At 41.2% G+C, this 19,308-nt stretch overlaps 2 protein-coding genes across 4 annotated transcripts; one reads left to right on the top strand and one right to left on the bottom strand.

Moving 5' to 3' along the window:
- Nucleotides 1-3,434: 3,434 nt before the first annotated feature.
- LOC112224655 (myoneurin-like) lies at nt 3,435-7,336 on the bottom strand. Of its 2 annotated transcripts, none has more exons than XM_024388341.2 (3): nt 6,650-7,336; nt 5,619-6,021; nt 3,435-5,509 (listed from the first exon to the last, which is right to left on the bottom strand). In XM_024388341.2, exons 1-3 carry the CDS (start codon nt 6,653-6,655, stop codon nt 4,089-4,091), a joined length of 1,830 nt encoding a protein of 609 aa, XP_024244109.1. In that variant the 5' UTR covers nt 6,656-7,336; the 3' UTR covers nt 3,435-4,088. The 2 variants fall into 2 exon arrangements, with proteins under 2 accessions (XP_024244109.1, XP_024244110.1); XM_024388342.2 differs by having other exon boundaries at nt 3,435-5,506; nt 6,650-7,333.
- A 3,986-nt stretch (nt 7,337-11,322) lies between these two features.
- On the top strand, nt 11,323-18,755 carry ddx21 (DEAD (Asp-Glu-Ala-Asp) box helicase 21). 2 transcript variants are annotated; one of them, XM_024388343.2, is made up of 14 exons: nt 11,323-11,480; nt 13,640-13,882; nt 14,132-14,293; nt 14,408-14,480; nt 14,613-14,791; nt 14,947-15,064; nt 15,231-15,416; nt 15,564-15,709; nt 16,488-16,637; nt 16,859-17,020; nt 17,142-17,495; nt 17,635-17,769; nt 17,957-18,001; nt 18,339-18,755. In XM_024388343.2, the coding sequence occupies exons 1-14, from the start codon at nt 11,397-11,399 to the stop codon at nt 18,552-18,554; spliced, it is 2,253 nt and encodes a 750-aa protein (XP_024244111.1). In that variant the 5' UTR covers nt 11,323-11,396; the 3' UTR covers nt 18,555-18,755. The 2 variants fall into 2 exon arrangements, with proteins under 2 accessions (XP_024244111.1, XP_024244112.1); XM_024388344.2 differs by having other exon boundaries at nt 14,135-14,293.
- The last annotated feature ends 553 nt before the right edge of the window (nt 18,756-19,308 follow it).

Below are 19,308 nucleotides of genomic sequence, written 5' to 3' on the forward strand. Positions count from 1 at the left end.
TTTTTGTAGTGACTGGGTGTATTGATACACCATCCAAAGTATAATTAACCCTTGTGTTGTCTTTAGGGTCAAAAATGACCCGCCACTATGTTTAACAGCAGAGAAAACCCCCTAAATTATATTATTTCACCTTGACATTTGATGCCTTTTCCTAGAATGACCCCAACATTAGGAAAAGTGAAACATCACCTTTGTTTATATTTCCATGAGAGCTGTACACCTCCAGGGTACAAAGATTGTCTTAAGGTAATTCTTGACCCGGCAGTTATAAAATAATTTACACACGACAAAAAAAAACACAAAGACACACACACACACAAACAATGAGAAATTGAGATTATGCGTGCTACTGATTGAACTCAGACAAAACTAAAACTTTCTTGTGCATGTGCAGCATCTCCCTTCCATGACCCCTCCATGACCCCACACATGACTCAAGTTCAGACAAAATAAACATTTCTTGAAAGCATTGTTTACTATGGGGAATGCAGTCAGAGGCTATAAAGGTGTTGCAGATGACAATCCCCCTCACGTCTCTCTTTGCTGAAACCATGAGTGCACGTTTCAGTGCCCAACAGGTCATAGATCAGATTTTTTTCAGATGTCCAGGAGGAACAAGAGAACAATGATTTTGAAGAGGAGAATGTATCTGAAGAAGAAGATGGGGAAGAATACAACACAGAGCACGATGCATCATCTTCAGATGAAGAAGAAATCCCCCAGGCAGAAAGAGAGACATTTTTGTCAAAGAACAGCAAATGAACATGATCCTTGCCACCATATGACACCCAGGGCAGGATGGCAGCACAAAATGCCATAAGGAAGACCCCAGGGCCCACAAGACATGCAGTTGCCCATGCCCAGGACATCACCTCAACATTCAACATGTTCATCACACCAGCCACAAATTTGGATGATTTCCATAAATATGGAGACAACTGGGAAAGGATGGATGAGATTGACCTGTATGCCTACATAGGGCTGCTAATCTTAGCGGGTGTGTATAGGTCCCGAGGCAAGGCTACATGTAGTCTCTGGGATGCAGAGAGTGGAAGAGCGATTTTCCATGTCACAATGCCACTGAAAGTATTTCACACTTTCTCATGAATGCTATGATTTGATAACCGTGAGTCAAGACCTGCAAGACGTGTGAGAGACAAACTGGCGGCCATAAAAGAGGTCTGGGAAAAGTGGGTGGAGCGCCAAACATACCTCTACAACCCTGGGCCTGAAGTAAGAGTGGAAGAGCAACTGGTTCCATTCAGAGGTACATTTTTATTTTCATATCTGTAATGTAAGTGATTTTCATTGTTAATTGTATAATTTATTGATATATCATTGATTTATGTGATTGTTTTCTGTAACAATGATACTAATTACTGATCCCTTTTGTCAAAAGTTCACTGTCCTTTCCGGCAGTTTATGCCCGGCAAGCCAGCAAAGTATGCATCAAGATATGGGTGGCCTGTGACATACAATCCAGCTACGCTTGGAAGATGCAAGTCTACACAGGGAAGACGACCATTGGAGGCCCGGTGAAGAACCAGGGGATGCGGGTTTTCCTTGATGTGACAGATGGACTGAGGGGGCACAATGTCACGTGGGACAATTTCTTCACCTCTTATGAACTCAGCCAGCAGCTCCTGAAGAAGAAGATCACCATGGTTGGCACAATAAGCCTGAGCTCCCCCTTCACTCCTTGCAACAAGGGGGAGAAGCCTTCTCATCAAAGTTTGCCTTCACCCCTTCACCACCACTCTAGTTTCTTACCTCCCAAAGAGGAACAAGAATGTGGCTGAGATCAGTGATCGTGAGCGCCAGGAAGCCAGCCATCATCATGGACTAAAACCACAACAAAGGAGGCATGGACAACCTGGACAAGGTGATTGGAATTTACAGATGCAGAGAGATAACTGCCCGTGGTCCCCTGGTCATCTTCCATAACATCATTGATGTGTCCTCATACAATTCCTTTGTGATAAGGAACAAGATCAACCCTACTTGGATGCCTGATCAGTGGAACAAGAGGAGGGTGTTCCTGGAGCAGCTGGGAAAGGCACTTTTAATCCCACACATTCAAAGAAGGGAGCGCCTCCCCCGCACAGCAGCCTCTGCAGCACTTGTGAAAGCTGAATCTTGTCCTGATCCACCTGAGGCTGCAGCTGGGGCAGGCAAGAGGAGGAGATGCCAATTCTGCCCCCCCAAGAAGGACTGTAAAACAAATACTATGTGCTGCACATGTGGGAAATACATCTGCAAAGTACATGCACACGCACTTGCATACTGTCCTACATGTGCTAATTAAAGTTGATTGATTTATGTTCTTCACGTTTTTTGGTTGTATCTATTATCTTAATTTATTCTTATTTATTGTTGTTGTTGTGTATTCACCTTGTGGGTGGGGGCGACGGTTAAAAAAAACGGGAGAAGACTAGTATTTTGTTGTTGAATTCCTCACTGTACAGTGTATAAGAATATATCACTGTGTTGCCAAAAGTTCAAGACTATTATTGTTTCCCTTCAATAAAATGCATTCAAAACTACTTTATGCACATTTCTGCTACTTTTAGGCTATTCAAGTGCTATCTCTTGCTAAAAAAATATTTGTTTACATCTATGCAGTACATTAACCAACAATAATAATAATAAACCTCTAGTAAAGAAAACAATTATGACAAGTGTGTTGTAATAAAAACGAGTGATGTCCACTGATTAAATGCAGTCTTTCTGCATTGTGAACGGGGAAACCCCAGATATTCACAAAGTTTGTAATGAATGACAGGTTGTTTCTTCATGCAAAATAGTTTTGGGGTTTAAAATTCAATGAAGCTGCTTTATTTTAGGGGTGTAGTGAAGGTGGGTCATTTTTTACCCTTAGGACAAGGGGAGTATAAAGAATTGTAAGACTACACAAGGGTTAATAACTTCACCATGATCAAAGGGATATTCAATGCCTGCTTTTTTATTTGTACCCATATACCAATAGGTGCCCTTCTTTGCGAGTCATTGGAAAACCTCCCTGGTGTTTGTGGTTGAATCTGTTTTTGAAATTCACTGCTCAACTGATTGACCTTAAAGATATTTGTATGTGTGAGGTACAGAGATGAGGTAGTCATTCAAAAGTCATGTTAAACAATGTTATTCCACAAAAAGTGAGTCCATGTAACTTATTATGTGACTTGTTAAGCAAATGTTTACTCATGAACTTATTTAGGCTTGCCATAGCAAAAGAGTTGAATGCTTATTGACTCAAGACATTTCAGCTTTTCATGTTTAATTTTTATAAACTTGAAAAACATCATTCCACTTTGACATTAGTAGGTTTTGTGTGTAGGCCAGTGACAAAAAAAAAATCTAAATTTGATCCATTTTAAAATCAGGCTAAACACAACAAAATGTTGAAAAAGTCAAGGGGTGTGAATATTTCTGAAGGCACTGTAGCTAGCAATGCTAATGTTAGCTGGCTAGAATGTCAGTGCTCTCCCCTCAATCTTAGCTAGCTACCTAAAGTTATACTGTATCTAAAGTCAATCTGAAGACATCAGAATAATGACAAAGGCCTGCCCTGCTAATTATTTGCCTCCTTTTGAAATGTCATCATGTTTCCAAGCCACAGTAATGCACTTTAGACAAAATCTTCCTCAACACCCATTGAGACTGCATTGAGTAGAATGTTCAGCTGGGCATCTGACCTAAAACTAACGTTCAAAACAATATTGTGACGAAATGTGCAACCCATGAATATAAGGCCACTTGAAATAGGGTATAAGACAAATTAATTTTGATGATCCATTTTCACTTCATCAAATGACAAACTAATGCCAAAAGGTGCTTTCTCAAATTGTTTTCGAAGTGACAGAGAACATCTGAAAGCATTTCCTTTTCATCAAATGGCTGGTAGCACAGACTATCATACCAAAAGCACTTTCCCAAAGGTTTTTGGATACAGTTCACAAGTGGATTGAACCCTGATCAACTCTATCTCACAAACTGATCTTGATAGGGTTGAACAAGCCATAGCCCTGACCTAATTCCAAAGTTGTGTAGGATTTTCAGCTGAAGCTCCATTGCTTTGATCGTTGTTGCCATCAGGTGGGGCCTGTCCTCTGAAGGTCCTCGCAGCCCCGTTGGTGGACGCGCATGTGCTCAGTGACCCGGTACTGTCTGGAGAAGGTCATGGGACACTGGGGGCAGGGGTAGGGCCTAACTCCCAGGTGGGAGCGCATGTGTCTGTTGAGGGAGCCTCGCTGGCTGAAGGCCCTATCACACATAGTGCACTGGTAAGGCTGGACAGAGGCAGATGCAGGCACACCCACACTCCCATTGGAGTCAGGGTACCCTGCCAATGGATGTTTGGCTGAAATGTCCAGTAAAACGAAATCTGAGGTGCTGGCTTTGACATTTATGCCAAGGCCTCCTCGGAGGTCAGAGTTAGCCATGGCACTATACAGACCATCGTCGTCCGAGTCACTGGATTGTACAGGGTGATGTTTTTCTCTTGCAAGATAGTGATAGCGAACTTGTCCTTGATATGTTTCCATTTCGTTGGTGTTAGTGTTACTGCCCTTGATATCACATCTGCTCTCGTTTGATGTTACCTCCTCAGATATTTTGGGGTTTAGTGTAGAGTAGCTCGTTGCCTCAGTCCATAGATTTGATCTAGAAGCACTCTGAAAGCATTTTGTTTCGTCGTCCTGGGGACAATATCCACTGGTGATCATTGAACTCCATAAATCCTTTAATTTACCCTTAGGGGTGTTTTCTATGGCATTATCAGGGATGTACTCATCAGCATCTGAAATATTTTCAAATTGCCGTGTGGGGTGGCATTTAGAACCTTTCTCTTTGTTTGTCTCTAACTGATCTATTGTAGTTACCCCTTCGTTATCACTACATTTGGAAGTTGTATCTAAGTGAGGACAACTTTGAATCCTGGAGTAATGACTTGAAGTATTGAAGTGGGATGTAAATTCCTGATTTGTAGTGTTTTCAGTATCATCCTCCTCACCAATTTCTGAACATACAGCAGTGTGTGTCAGGATGGCATTCCCAGAACTTTGTAATACAGATTTTTCATCCAACTCCCTTTGACACCTTCCTGTGTAATATGCTGCATCCTCTGGGGCAGCCATGGGCAGATCCTGGACATTGGAGCATGCACTGCCAGATAAAATCTTGCTTTGTTTTGGTTGTGACTCATATAAAGCTGCCTCATAATTATCATCCGTTTGTAATCCATAGTGCTTTAAATTGTGTCCATGACCAAGTGTCACCTTTCGTTCACTGCCTCCTGCCTCCTTTATGGTCACGTCAGACTCACTGTTCAATTTTCTGCATTCAGGTCTGGATTCTGACAATAGAGAAGGCTTTCCAGTTGTGCTGACATGGCATATGACGGGGACGACTTCACAACTTAGAGGGGTTGGTGTGCACTGCGATGGAGAATGTTCATTCTTCTTGTTTTGCTGCTGATCTGAGCATTTCCTCTTTAGATTGGGTTTTATATCTGCTGAAAGAATGAATATAGAAATTAGAAAGAATATATGATTTTAGAAATTAGAACACAATGTGATATTATTCTTACACAATTAAAATAATTAATAGATAGATTATTTGACCTGCAACAGTGCAGTCAGACTCGGATGATGTGTCCAGTGTGCTCCTTCTTATTAAAGCCTTCTGTAGTTCATCCATTTTCAGATAAGTAGCAGCAGAGAGAATAGATTCATCCTGATCTGGTGGGGGTAGTGTCCCAGTGTAGATAAATTCCAAAAGAGACCCCAGAATTTCAGTTGAAAGGGATGGAAACTGCAAGTCCAGCAGTGCACCTTTACTGGGGAGAAGGGAAGCCAAGACGGGACTAGAAGCTGACAGGACATTTTTGTGGGCCAGATAGAGTTTCACCGGGTTCAGATGTTGTCGAATCACACAGTCACAAAATTGCCCCTCCATTCTCTGAAAATTGAGTTTCCTCAGTAGGGCCACAGCATGGGTGTTGACCACTAAAGGATATGTTCCCACCTAGGTAACAGATTAGAGCAAGTCATTAAAACAAACTCTTCATGGTGTGGCGTGAGTCTTTTTGTTCAATATGTGTGAAGTTTGCACATACTGTATTGAGCATGTTGAGATCTATAGGCTAACTAGACCATTGCAAATATTATGGGAATGTTATGACAATTTAAAATAGGCTATTGTTCTATGATTCTAGAGGCCTCCTGTCCCAATTCTATGGTGACAATAAAATACTTTTCAGATTTATAGAACTGTTGTTTCATGCACACAACAGGTTGATTTGGTTTTGCATTTATTACATACAAAATAATCTCGCAATAAGAAACCAGACAGAATAACAAGAAAGTTTAGGCCTATCAATAACTTCATTATTATTATAACTTCATTATAGACCTATTATTCCAGCCTATTATTACAAACTAGGATTTCTGTTGATTCACTCAACAAATCGACCATGAAAATAACAGTAATAGGGTTACTATGATAAAGTTGGCACTAGCTGCAATAAGTATGGAATACTGGATACAATTCTGAAACAATAACATTTTCATTCAGTATAGTTTTATATACTAATAAATGGCATATAATAAAATGGAACATCTATAAAACAAGACAAAGGTATTGTGTTACTTACATTCATCGTGAACGCACTCTTCTTAAATAAGTGCAAAGAATCCTTGAAAAAGTGAAAACTAAAGTATCCGTGTATATACTCCGCTGCCGGTGTCTACGTGCGCTTTCATTCGGAAAAGAATCACACGCTTTTGATACTACGAGGCTGGCGACGTGACACTCTTCAACAGCTGCTTTTAGGGAGTCCCTGCCATGACGTCAAAGTCTCCATGTCCGGCTATGGTGAGACCCAACCCACATTTCCCCTGCGGTGTCCTCACTTGTTCCACCCAATGATGTATACAAACATCATTGGTTAACAACCCTGCGCAAGCCCTCAGTGATGCTTTGTTGATAACTCCATAAATGCAGTCTCCTCCTGTCCCCTACCCCACGTGCTCGTCACATCCCCACTGTACACTTACTAAGGTTACACATATCACCGTAGTCCCGTGGGTATGTTTCTTGCGCAATGGAAATACCACCACAGATATAGGTTGCCGCAGCCTCATTCGGAAACAGTGATGATGGTTAAATGTATTATGAAGTATAGGCACTATTTTAAATATAATAATTAAATAGAACACAACATATACAATAATATCCCCTGTTAAGAAATTACCAGAAACAATGGAGGCTGGTGTTGAGACTGTCTTTTTGGAGGACCCAGACTGCACACATTAGCAGCGTTTAGACAGGCAGCCCAATTTTGATCTTCTTGTACTAATTTGTCTTTTGACCAATCAGATCAGCTCTGAAAAAGATCCGATGTGAAAATATCTGATGTTATTGGTCAAAAGATCAATTAGTGGTAAAAAAAATATATATCAGAAATTGGCTGCCTGTTTAAACGCATCCATTGTACATAATCGTATTATGTTCCAGTGATATTTCAGCTATTTTATTTAATCTGAAAAATGGAATATGAAGGAGGATGATGATGTTAATTATTGAGGATGAGTTTTTATTAATGGTCACAAAACTATGTAATTGTTATCATTGTCAATATTATGATAGGGACCTTAAGGTCATACTGCAGTCTCCTTTTCACCTCATTTATCATCTGATTTATTTAACAAAAGGCACATCTCAATAGGTGGTCCAGGTGTCCTTATGACATGGACATTCCTATTTTGTTCTCTATAGCTCCTCTATTGTTCCCGCAAGCAAGAGAGGAGGATGCCGATGACATCAGAGGACACCATCACACCAAATCCTTAAATGGTTTTCAGTTGTGTCTGAAAAACACTATTTTGGTCAAAACAGATTTCTATACTTATACGTGGGATTTTGTTTTTCAACAGGAAAAGTTCAAAAATAGCTGGAGTGCTTCTTTAAGCAGTGGTGTAAAAAGTACCCAAATGTCATACTGTCATACTTGAGTAAAGGTAAAGATACCTTAATAGGAAATAGTAATCCAGTCAAATACTATTTGAGTAAAAGCCTAAAAGTATTTGGTTTTAAACATACTTAATTAAGTATCAAAAGTAAATGTAATTTCTAAAATATACTTAAGCAAACCAGACGGCACCATTTTCTTGTTTTTTAAATTACGGATAGCCAGGGATACACTCCAACACTCAGATATAATTTACAAATGAAGCATGTGTGTTTAGTGAGTCCGCCAGATCATAGGCAGTAGGGATGACCAGAGATGATCTCTTGATAAATACATGAATTGGACAATTGTTTTGTTCTGCTAAGCGTTCAAAATGTAACGAGTACTCGTGGGTGCCAGGGAAAATGTATGGAGTAAAAAGTACATTATTTTCTTTAGGAATGCAATGAAGTTAAAGTTGTCAAAACTATAAATAGTAAAGTACAGATACCCCCCAAAACCGACTTAAGTAGTACTTTAAAGTATTTTACTTAACACTGCTATTTTTAAGCCAATGCCTCCTGGGTTGAGTCGCTGAACCCGGGCTCGAGTCCTGGTTGGGGCTCCCCCTGAATTTGCTGCTAGATGCAGGCAAGAGTGTGCAAAGCGGTATTGAATGTCACTGTCTGTCACCTCAAATTTGTCTCTCGACCTGTGTGCACCTACGTTGTAAACTCATAGGATAGGTTGTAGTAACCTCGTGAGGGGTATAGGGTAAATTTGGTATCATGTAGTAGCCTAAACCTATCGCTGTTACATTGAACTGGGTGAATGGAATATGAATAAGAGTCATTCAATATGCTGTAATAGAAATAAGGCCATGCTCATCAAAAAAAAAATGTCCTCCCTCCTCTTAAACATCACTGACCACCACTGGTAGTAGCAGTAGTAGTAGTAGTAGTGGTAGTAGTAGCAGTAGTAGGTGGTAGTAGTAGGTGGTAGTAGTAGCAGTAGTAGGTGTTAGTTGGAGCAGTAGTAGGTGGTAGTAGTAGCGGTAGTAGGTGTTAGTAGTAGCAGTAGTAAGTGTTAGTAGTAGGTGGTAGTAGTAGGTGGTAGTAGTAGCGGTAGTAGGTGGTAGTAGTAGCGGTAGTAGGTGTTAGTAGTAGCAGAAGTAAGTGTTAGTAGTAGCAGTAGTAGGTGGTAGTAGTAGCGGTAGTAGGTCTTAGTAGTATCAGTAGTAAGTGTTAGTAGTAGCAGTAGTAGGTAGTAGTAGGTGGTGGTAGTAGTAGCAGGTGGTAGTAGTAACAGTAGTAAGTGTTAGTAGTAGCAGTAGTAGGTGGTAGTAGTAGCAGTAGTAGGTGGTAGTAGTAGGTGGTAGTCGTAGCAGTAGTAGGTGGTAGTAGTAGCAGTAGTAGGTGGTAGTAGTAGGTGGTAGTAGTAGCAGTAGTAGTAGCAGTAGTAGGTGGTCGTAGTAGCAGTAGTAGGTGGTAGTAGTAGCAGTAGTAGGTGGCAGTAGGTGGTAGTAGTAGGTGGTGGTAGTAGTATCAGGTGGTAGTAGGTGGGAGTAGGTGGTGGTAGTAGGAGGTAGTAGTAGGTGGTAGTAGTAGTAGGTGGTATTAGTAGCAGTAGTAGGTGGTAGTAGTAGCAGTAGTAGGTGGTAGTAGTAGCAGTATGAGGTGATAGTAGTAGGTGGTAGTAGTAGCATTAGTAGGTGGTAGTAGTAGCTTTAGTAGGTGGTAGTAGTATGCCTAGAAGGTGGTAGTAGTGGTAGCATTAGTAGTGTAGGGCTGTATGCCTAATTATTATAATATAAACTGCCTATTTTATTTGTAGTTTTTAAATAATGTTGCTGAAAATCATCCAAGGCTCAGAAAACCATCTGGATGTATGCCATGCCCATTGAGCTTGGGCTGCCTGCTCTGGCCGGTTATACCACTTTCAGGGGTGACATGGCAGGGGCTACGTGCGTTTCCATTCAATGGGCACTCCACGCCATACCTCACGTACAGATCAGAGGGAGTCCCCTTGTACAGTCTAATTCCGGAATAAGCCAGCTGTTCACCTCGTGCCTCGTTGTTCCAAATTTATCCCAGCGCCAAGCAGCAGACACTGGTCAAGGCAATATTACACAACTGCCAAGAGCTATTCTTAATTTTTTTCATGACCTGGCCTATATATGTAGTACAATGTATTATAATATAATGGAAAGTTATGGACTATTTTAATCGCCTATTGTAATATATTTTCTTTCCCTTTTACATAGACAACCATACTGTTAGCCTAATATTATAGGGGAAAACATATTTTAATGTATATTTTTATGGTGTTTTATTATTATTATTATTATGTCTAATTACCCAGTAAGTATGTGTAACATATTGGAATATAGTTAGAAATCATGGCCCATTTGATGCAGACCTGGGTTCAAATATATGCATATTTTAGTGTTTGTAATACAAATACTTATTTTATATGTATTTGAGTATTTTCAAATAATGTGGCTGAATCCAACTACTTCTATTTGAAGTATTTTAAAATAATCTATAAAAATAGCTACTGTTTGAAACTATTTTCAAACAGCCTACTTGTTTCCAAATACATTTCAAATACCCATAGGGCCAAACAGACCTGGGTACAAATGCATGTTAATTTGAAAATACTTGTATTTGGGGAAAAAGGCTGGTCTTACTTCAAAAAGTAGGCTGTTTGAAATTCATTTAAATACTTAGTGTTGAACCCAGATCTGATTTGATTAGCCATTTGCAACATATGTTCTCATATTTGACGTTTGCAGTCATTGAGTGCTTTACATCATGAAGAAAATATACATTTGTATTTTTCTGTATTTTTCTTTAGATCGGCTATCATGACCAACTGATTGGAATCGTGTCCATAATATCAGTGCGTTTCTCTGGTGTGGGCCCAGTTAGGCTAGAGAGACGGGCCAGCAGTTGCACGATTGCCAGATCGAATCGTCCAACAGTGAGTGAGTGAACTGGCAACTCTCTGTGCTCTGACAAAAGTAATTGCGCAAAAAAATCCCAACACTAACCATCGCAATGCCAATCTGTATTGACTCCTCTGGCTTTCCGTCATATCCCTAGAAATAGAACAAGTAGAATAGGTATAGGTATAGTGTGTACATAATTTTCATAAAACTATCATATGTCAGCACAGATTAGATGAACATTGTTATGAATGGAGTACAAACGCTCATAAAACAACTAAGAATAAGACACACATATTTGTAAGCTAAAGAACCAACCTAAAGTTCCACATCACGGCGTCTAAGTTGCTCTGTACTGGCTTCCAATGAGAGGGCCGTTCTACCTACTCAATTTCTATGCTTGTAAAAGCTCTAGCGCAACACCACACAGTCGTGTCGTTCCTTTCTGTACTCGTGCCGGTGGGGTTAGCCTGTGTCCACTCTAAGGGAAAACAACCGGGGAAGATGCCGTCAAAGATTATTTTTGAAACCGAAGACATCGGGATGGAAGGTGAAATGGACATTAGTGCGGGCAGTACGACACCCAAAGTAAGTAAAATGGAACACAAATAGCTGGTTGTTAACGCTCGCTAAATAACCGAAACTGTACTATACCCGCTGGCTAGCCCCGCTATACGGCATGCTAGCTAGTTACATTCTACATCCGCGTTGTAGCTAACGTTATGTAATGTCGTCACAAATGTCATATTGTTCAAATTGTATTGCCATTATGCTAGAGGTACGCTTTACGGGAAAATACAAGTAGAGGTTTAAACAACTGCTTGTCTTTGTAGAAAGTAGCTAGCCATCACCGCATGTTCATTGCTACTAGCGCGCAGCCTCGTGCCCATGACACGTGGTCAGCTGATCCGCAAAACAGAAGGATCAACTTTCCACCATGTACTCTTCTTCGATGAGGTTTAACGGTGGTTGGCATCCAATATGTTGCATTACCGCCACCTAATGCTTGAAAAATATACAAATACGCTACCATCAAACACTACACTCTCAAAATAACAAATGTAATTCAAATAACACCACCGTACTCCATTATTTCATAAATCTATTTAGTCCTACCTAATGCCAACAACCGGAAATTATGTGACATCTCTACTTAACACACCCTAACTTATATAATCCTAACATCACTTTGTCGGGCAAAGACTCAGCATCAAAACAAAACAAAAACAGACAATGACTCTTCTGTTTCACCACTCTCGCTGCTCTGTCTGCTTCACACTAAACGACAAGCATCACACACACTGGGAATCTTCCCCTTCAGTTGGTCAACTTTAACATTTACTGCTACCCCAGTAATCACTTCTTTCAATGTGGCCCCCTCATGAGAGCGAAACAATTCACATTTCCTGCCCCCATTCGTTTAACACTGAGCGTCTTCTCCTTCAGACCAGCAGAAACAAACAATTATCACAAGACCACTTCTGGTTACCCTCACAATTCCATAGTACCCAACTCTGTTTTCACCCACCCTGAAAGCACAAATGGATCAGCCAAAAGGCAAAGATCCACTTTATCAAAAAACTTTACTCCCACTGTTAGACTAATCTTTATTTTGACCCTCGGTGCAAGCTTCAGGCTCTGAGAACTTCACCACACCCTACCACCTCCGATACTTCGCCCTCATTCACTTCGTTCTCCTCCTGTCTTCAGCTTTTACTTTCTACCATTCTTCTTTAACAAACCATCTCCCTTTTTTCTGCCATTTTTAACTGACTCAAGCTCGCCCTCTTCCTCCCTCCCTCTCTCTTTTAGACCTCCCCTGCCTCTCTTTTTCCCTTCATTCCTCCCCTGTATTCCATTTATACGTCTCCTTATGATAATACTGCACTTCTCCTGACATATCTTGTTCTTGCTTTCTCAATGGACGCCATATAACCGAATGTCACAATCTCCGTACAATCAACACGAACCCCTCGAGATGTAGCGCTCAACAATGCATCCCACTTAATTTTTTTATATATATGTGTTATTTATTTAACCAGGTTAACCATTTAACCAGGGCTAGTTGAGAACAAGTTCTCATTTACAACGACGACCTATAAAGCGGCTGCTTCCGTAGTGAGCAATCGACTTCGGCACCTGAAATACCGGATTAGTGATGTTTTCAGAGCTGGTCAAACCCGGCCTCTTGAGCTGCACTGTATTTACTGTAGCCTACTGAGCTACGTTCGCACAGGCGGGAACCCTGACTCTCTGCGAGCCCACCATGTACTCGGGTAGAGTCACAGCCTATCAATTTGTGCCACGTACAGCACTTGATGGATGACGTTGCTCGACATGTTTCCATTGCTGATCAGCAACCATTTATCCAATACAATATATTTTTTTAAACCTTTATTTAACTAGGCAAGCCAGTTAAGAACAACGTCATCGTTTATAATGACGGCCAAACCCGGACGACGCTGGGCCAATTATGTGCCGCCCTATAGGACTCCCAATCATGGCCGGTTGTGATACAGCCTGGAATCGAACCAGGGCCTGTAGTGACGCCTCTAGCACTGAGCTGCAGTGCCATAGACCACTGTGCCACTCGGGAGCCAAATGTATCCATCTGTCTTTCTAGTTCACTAGATAACTCTTATAGACGAAATATAGCTATACATTGATATAACTTGCAACTATTCTGTCCCCTTCAACTTAATGTCTGGTGCCCTGTGTTAATGTCTGGTGCACTGTTTGGTTGGTAGAAAATAAAGGAGAAGAAGACCAAGGAGGGAAAGAAAATCAAGAAACAGAAAACGGTTGTTGAAGAGGAACCTGACTGTGAACCTCCTGCTCCCAAGAAGAAGAAGAAGAAGAATAAGGAAAAAGAGGACAAAACTAACGGGGGCGCAGAAGTTGATGTTAACAGCAACGCAGAAGAATCACCTTTGAAGGACAACACATTTCATTCCAATGAGGAGTCTGCAGACAATGACAAAGCAACCGAGGTTACTTATATTATATGTTGTTTTGATTAAACATGTCTACCCTCAGTACTGCATTACAACGGATAGGTATTGATTTGTTTTGACATCTGTTTTTCAAATACACATTGTTTATTTGAGCTAGTCTTCAGATGGGAATTAATAGAATCATTTCACAATCAGACCTTTTGAAGCTAGCTAGGTCAACAGAATAAATGTTAGTCAGTAATCAACATGGCTTTTTACCATGTCCCATTCTGCCATTACCAACAGAAGAAGAAGAAGAAGAAGAAAAAGGAAAAAAAGACAGATGAAAAGGTCATCGTCAACGGAGTGTTGCCTGAGACTCCCACGCTGATTGCACAAACTAATGGGCATACCGCGGCGACAACTCCAGCACAATCAATCGAGGACTCCGACAGTGGAAAAGAAACCGTGAGTCTTTCCAGTGATTTTCTGATTCATCAGTGAAGTGGTTTTTGGAAAAGTAATTTAAAGGACTTTAAGAACATTGTCAGTCTGTTGATTTCTCTGTTTTCGTGCATTTAGGAGACGCCAGAACAGAAAGAGGGAGCCTTCTCTAACTTCAGAATCTCCCCCAACACCATTAAACTACTTCAAGGTATTTTTTTTCTTATTTGTCTATTTTTATTCAACTAAAATACTTTTTCAGTTGAGTTACACATTTTTAAACGTGCAGTCTGTTATTTGATATTTGGGCCGCCTACATTTTCATCATCTCTTTCCCCTCTAGCAAGAGGCATATCTTACCTCTTTGACATCCAAACACAAACCTTCAATTCTGTGTACGAGGGAAAGGATGTGATTGGCCAGGCAAGAACAGGCACTGGGAAAACTTTAGCTTTTGCCATTCCGCTGATTGAGAAACTCCAAAATGACCCAGATGACAAGAAGAGGGGCAGAGCCCCAAAGGTAGGTCTGCTGCACATACTGCCATCAGATATATAGCATGTGCTGTTAGTGCTAAGATATTGTCAATTAGCTACATAATATCGTCTTAGAGAGCATGTATAATATTTTGACCGAAATACCTTTCTTCCCATCATTAACTGTGTCCACTTCTATAGATTTTGTGCCTTGCGCCAACCAGAGAATTGGCTATTCAAGTATCCAAGGATTTCAAGGACATGACAAAGAAACTGTCTGTTACTTGTTTCTATGGTGGGAGCTCCTACAACCCCCAACGTGAGTTTCATTCCCATTTCTTACTTTTTCAATTGAACATCCTCTAGTTGTGCACAATTTGGCTTCATTGCAAAGTGCCTGTTATGTGAAAAGTGACGCTGTAAATTCCATATACGGTTAAGTTGATCATATTTGTGGAAAATAATTTTGATCTGTTTTCTCTCAGTTGATGCGATCCGCAGTGGCATCGATATCCTAGTGGGAACTCCAGGTCGTATCAAGGACCATCTACAGAATAACAAACTGGACCTGTCTCAATTGAAGCACGTTGTATTGGATGAAGTGGACCAAATGCTTGATATGGGCTTTGCAGAACAGGTGGAGGAGATACTGTCTGCGTCTTACCAAAAAGGTAATGAGACATTTTCATATGGGATTGATTGATTTAGGCCATATACTGTAGATTTACCTTGGGTTGGATGGGAGGCCAAAATAGTGTGTCATAACATTTAGTACGGAATAAATACACAGAACTGATCCAAGGTTTCTTTGTGGGCAGACTCTGAGACCAACCCCCAGACCCTGCTCTTCTCTGCCACATGCCCATCATGGGTGTATGATGTGGCAAAGAGGTACATGAGGCCAACCTATGAGCATGTGGACCTCATTGGCAAAAAGACCCAGAAAGCTGCCACCACAGTAGAGGTAAGAAGGAAAACTATTTTGTCATCCTTTCAGCAAGTGATGGTTCATTTTGATTGACAAGTCCTCTCTGTCACTTTAGTTAAAAAATATCAAAAACAGATTAATTCAGATGACATTTTTCATATTTGAAATGGTACATTTTAGAAACCAAATGTATAATGTATTAATACTTCTGTAGAGGAACATGAAGCCCATCTGGTTGGTATTAATATGTTTTTTCAGGTGATGAAAATGTCATAATAGTTTCATGGTTCTTAAGAAATGCACAACAAGTTTCTTAAACATCAAATATTTAGCTGAACCGGTTTCTCCTGACTAGCTACTTTAGCCTTTAACTCATATTTTTGTATCCCCAGACTCATACTATTTTAGTTTCTTCTTGGCTGTAATCCAGCGATAAAGATCAAGTGTGTCTTACCTGGAAGCACTCTAGTGATCAACAACAATGTTATAGGAACTTCAGCTGCTGACACACAAACCAGTTAACATATAGCATAGCTATTTAGCAGCTTTACCCATATTTAGCCCGCCCCATTTATAATAATTATACACGCCATTTATCAGATGCTTTTATCGAAAGCGACTTACTCATGTGTGCATACATTTTCTGTTCATGTCAAACTGGTAAAAGACCACGCAATACTGATTCTTAGCTGTCATTTCTAAATGTTTCTCATTTTGTAATGTGTGGTTCACTCAGGCCTACTAAACATAGTTGTTTTCGCACCGATCAACACTTTTTGTTAAAAGTCCTCTCTGTCTCTTCCTCCCCACCCAGCACCTGGCCATAGCGTGTCACTGGTCCCAGAGGGCTGCAGTCATTGGGGATGTGGTGCAGGTTTACAGCGGGAGCCACGGCCGCACCATCGTCTTCTGTGAGACCAAGAAGGATGCCAACGAGCTGTCAATGAATGCCTCCATAAAACAGGTACCAGAAACCTGCCGTAGCTTTGTTGATTGTTCGTTTTAATTTTGCTACACAGTGCATACTGAATTAGTGAGGTAGGACATTGATACAAGGATCAACCTGGAAGGTTTGACATGACAGACAGTAAATGACATTGAAAGTCAAGTGAGGTAGTTGACTGTATTTCTAATGGGTTCATTGGCTTATTCATTCTCGGGTCTGATTTGTGTTCAATGTTGCAGAGTTCCCAGTCACTTCATGGGGACATTCCTCAGAAGCAGAGGGAGATCACCCTGAAAGGCTTCAGAAGTGGCACCTTCGAGGTCCTAGTGGCCACCAACGTTGCTGCCCGCGGGTTGGACATCCCAGAGGTAGACCTGGTCGTGCAGTGCTCACCCCCAAAGGTAGGTTGTGATGTGATAACACCATGTTAGATGTTCTTTTCAATGTGTAGTAACACTGTAATTGATCTAGCAACAACAACAACAAGGCATTAACGTGAACGCTTCGTTGTCCCTTTACCAGGATGTGGAGTCCTACATTCACCGGTCAGGTCGAACTGGTCGGGCTGGCAGGACTGGCGTCTGCATCTGTTTCTACCAACGCAAAGAGGAAGACCAGCTCCGATATGTAGAGCAGAAAGCAGGCATTACATTTAAGCGAGTTGGAGTGCCCACTGCCAATGACATCATCAAATCGTCCAGTAAAGACGCAGTGAGGTTTTTAGACTCTGTGCCTCCCCAAGCCATTGAGTATTTCCGCGTGTCTGCTACCAAGCTGATTGAGGAGCGTGGGGCCGTGGAGGCCCTGTCTGCCGCCCTGGCACACATATCAGGAGCCACTGCCTTGGAGCAGAGGTCCCTCCTCAACTCTGACACGGTGAGTGTTTAGACCCTGCTACCTCAGTCTACATGCAGCAATTGAATAATGAAGGACATGTGTAAATGCCCATAATGGTTTAAAATGCACCATGAAAGGTTTGAACTTGTATTTAATGTTTGTTATTCAATCCATCCAGGGCTACACCACAATGACAATGAACTGCTCCCAGGAGCTGCAAAACATTGGCTCCGCCTGGCGTGGTCTGAAGGAGCAACTGGGAGAGGAGATTGACAACATGATCCGGGGGATGACCTTCCTCAAGGGCAAAATGGTACATTTGTCATTCATTGTGCCTCCGGTCAGAAGGGGAAGGGTGATGTCTCTGTTTTCACCTTTGAAATAAAACCACCCTCCTCCACTCTTTGTATTATAATAGCAATACTATTGAGGCTCTGTAATTTACTTGCCTGATGTTAAGCAAAAATGTGATCAGTGAGCTGTATTTTTTTGCTCTGCAGGGAGTCTGTTTTGATGTCCCGGCTGACAAGGTAAAGGAGTACCAGGTAAGTCGAGAGCAGATGCTTTTCCACTCAACTTTGACGAATTGGACACATGTAAAAGGCTTAGTTTAATGTTATTCAAAGCTGAGAAGAGCAATTATCCAAGACCATTTCTCAAACTGCATTTTCATTGTGGGCATTTTAGAGTATTTCCCCAGCCTTACTGTCAAGCTCTGCCAGAGTGATGCTACTGCCTCAAATTTCACAACACACGCAATCCATCATCGCTTTTTCTTGTTAAAAACAAAGGCTTCGTTAATTAAGGCCACTGTAGATCATGTGGTTAGTAACAGAGTCTCGATTGTTCTTGCGGTGATCACTCCAATTGTCTTCTCCTCAGGATGCCTGGCAGGATGGTAGACGTTGGCAGCTGTCAATCGCCACAGAGCTTCCTGAGCTGGAGGAGAAACCGCGCATGGGTGGTGACCGTGGATATGGACGTTCCTTCGGAGGACAGGGAGGTGGCCGTGGCTTCAGAAACGGCGGAGGAGGCGGCGGCAACTGGAGAGGTGGAGGCAGTCATAAACGCAGCTTCAGCAGTGCGTTTGATTATTAACCACTGACTTCCCAGTCGCTGGACTGTTGACATAGCTGTCTGTCTGTTTCCTGGTTTTTACTGGTGTTTGGTGGACTGACTGTTACCAGCGCGAAAGGAAATTCCGCAATATATGTATGACCTGATTGATTTGCAGTTATGCATTCAACTATCTGTACTTGGAATAAGCTCATTCATTAAAGGTTGTCTGAGGAAATCAAATTCTAGGTCTTTTTCACGTACTGTTTTTGACCCCCTCCCAATTCTTCCTTGGACAGTACCAGTCAAACGTTTGGAAACACCTACTCATTCCAGGGGTTTGCTTTATTACTATTTTCTACGTTGTAGAATAATATTGAAGATGGCAAAACTATGAAATAACACACATGGAATCATGTAGTAACCAAAAAAAGTGTTAAAACAAATCTAAATATATTTAATCTTTGAGATTCTTTAAAGTAGCCACCCTTTGCTTTGACAGCTTTGCACACTATTGGCATTCTCTCAACCAGCTTCACGAGGAATGCTTTTTCAACATTCTTGGGAGTTCACACATATGCTGAGCACTGTTGATGTTTTTCCTTCACTCTGGTCCAACTCATCCTAAACCTTCTCAATCTTGAAGGGTATTTCCTGAGATGCTATGCTAAAACTCTCAATTTAAGAAGTTTAGTTACAACATGTAGGCCTATTGTGTCAATTTTAAGTTCAATAAAAAGCAAACATTTAAAAGAACTCAGTCATTCTAATCTGAACAAGTAGACTGTCACTGTAA

The sequence above is a fragment of the Oncorhynchus tshawytscha genome, linkage group LG25 (genome assembly GCF_018296145.1).
Source record: "Oncorhynchus tshawytscha isolate Ot180627B linkage group LG25, Otsh_v2.0, whole genome shotgun sequence".
Taxonomy (NCBI): domain Eukaryota; kingdom Metazoa; phylum Chordata; class Actinopteri; order Salmoniformes; family Salmonidae; genus Oncorhynchus; species Oncorhynchus tshawytscha.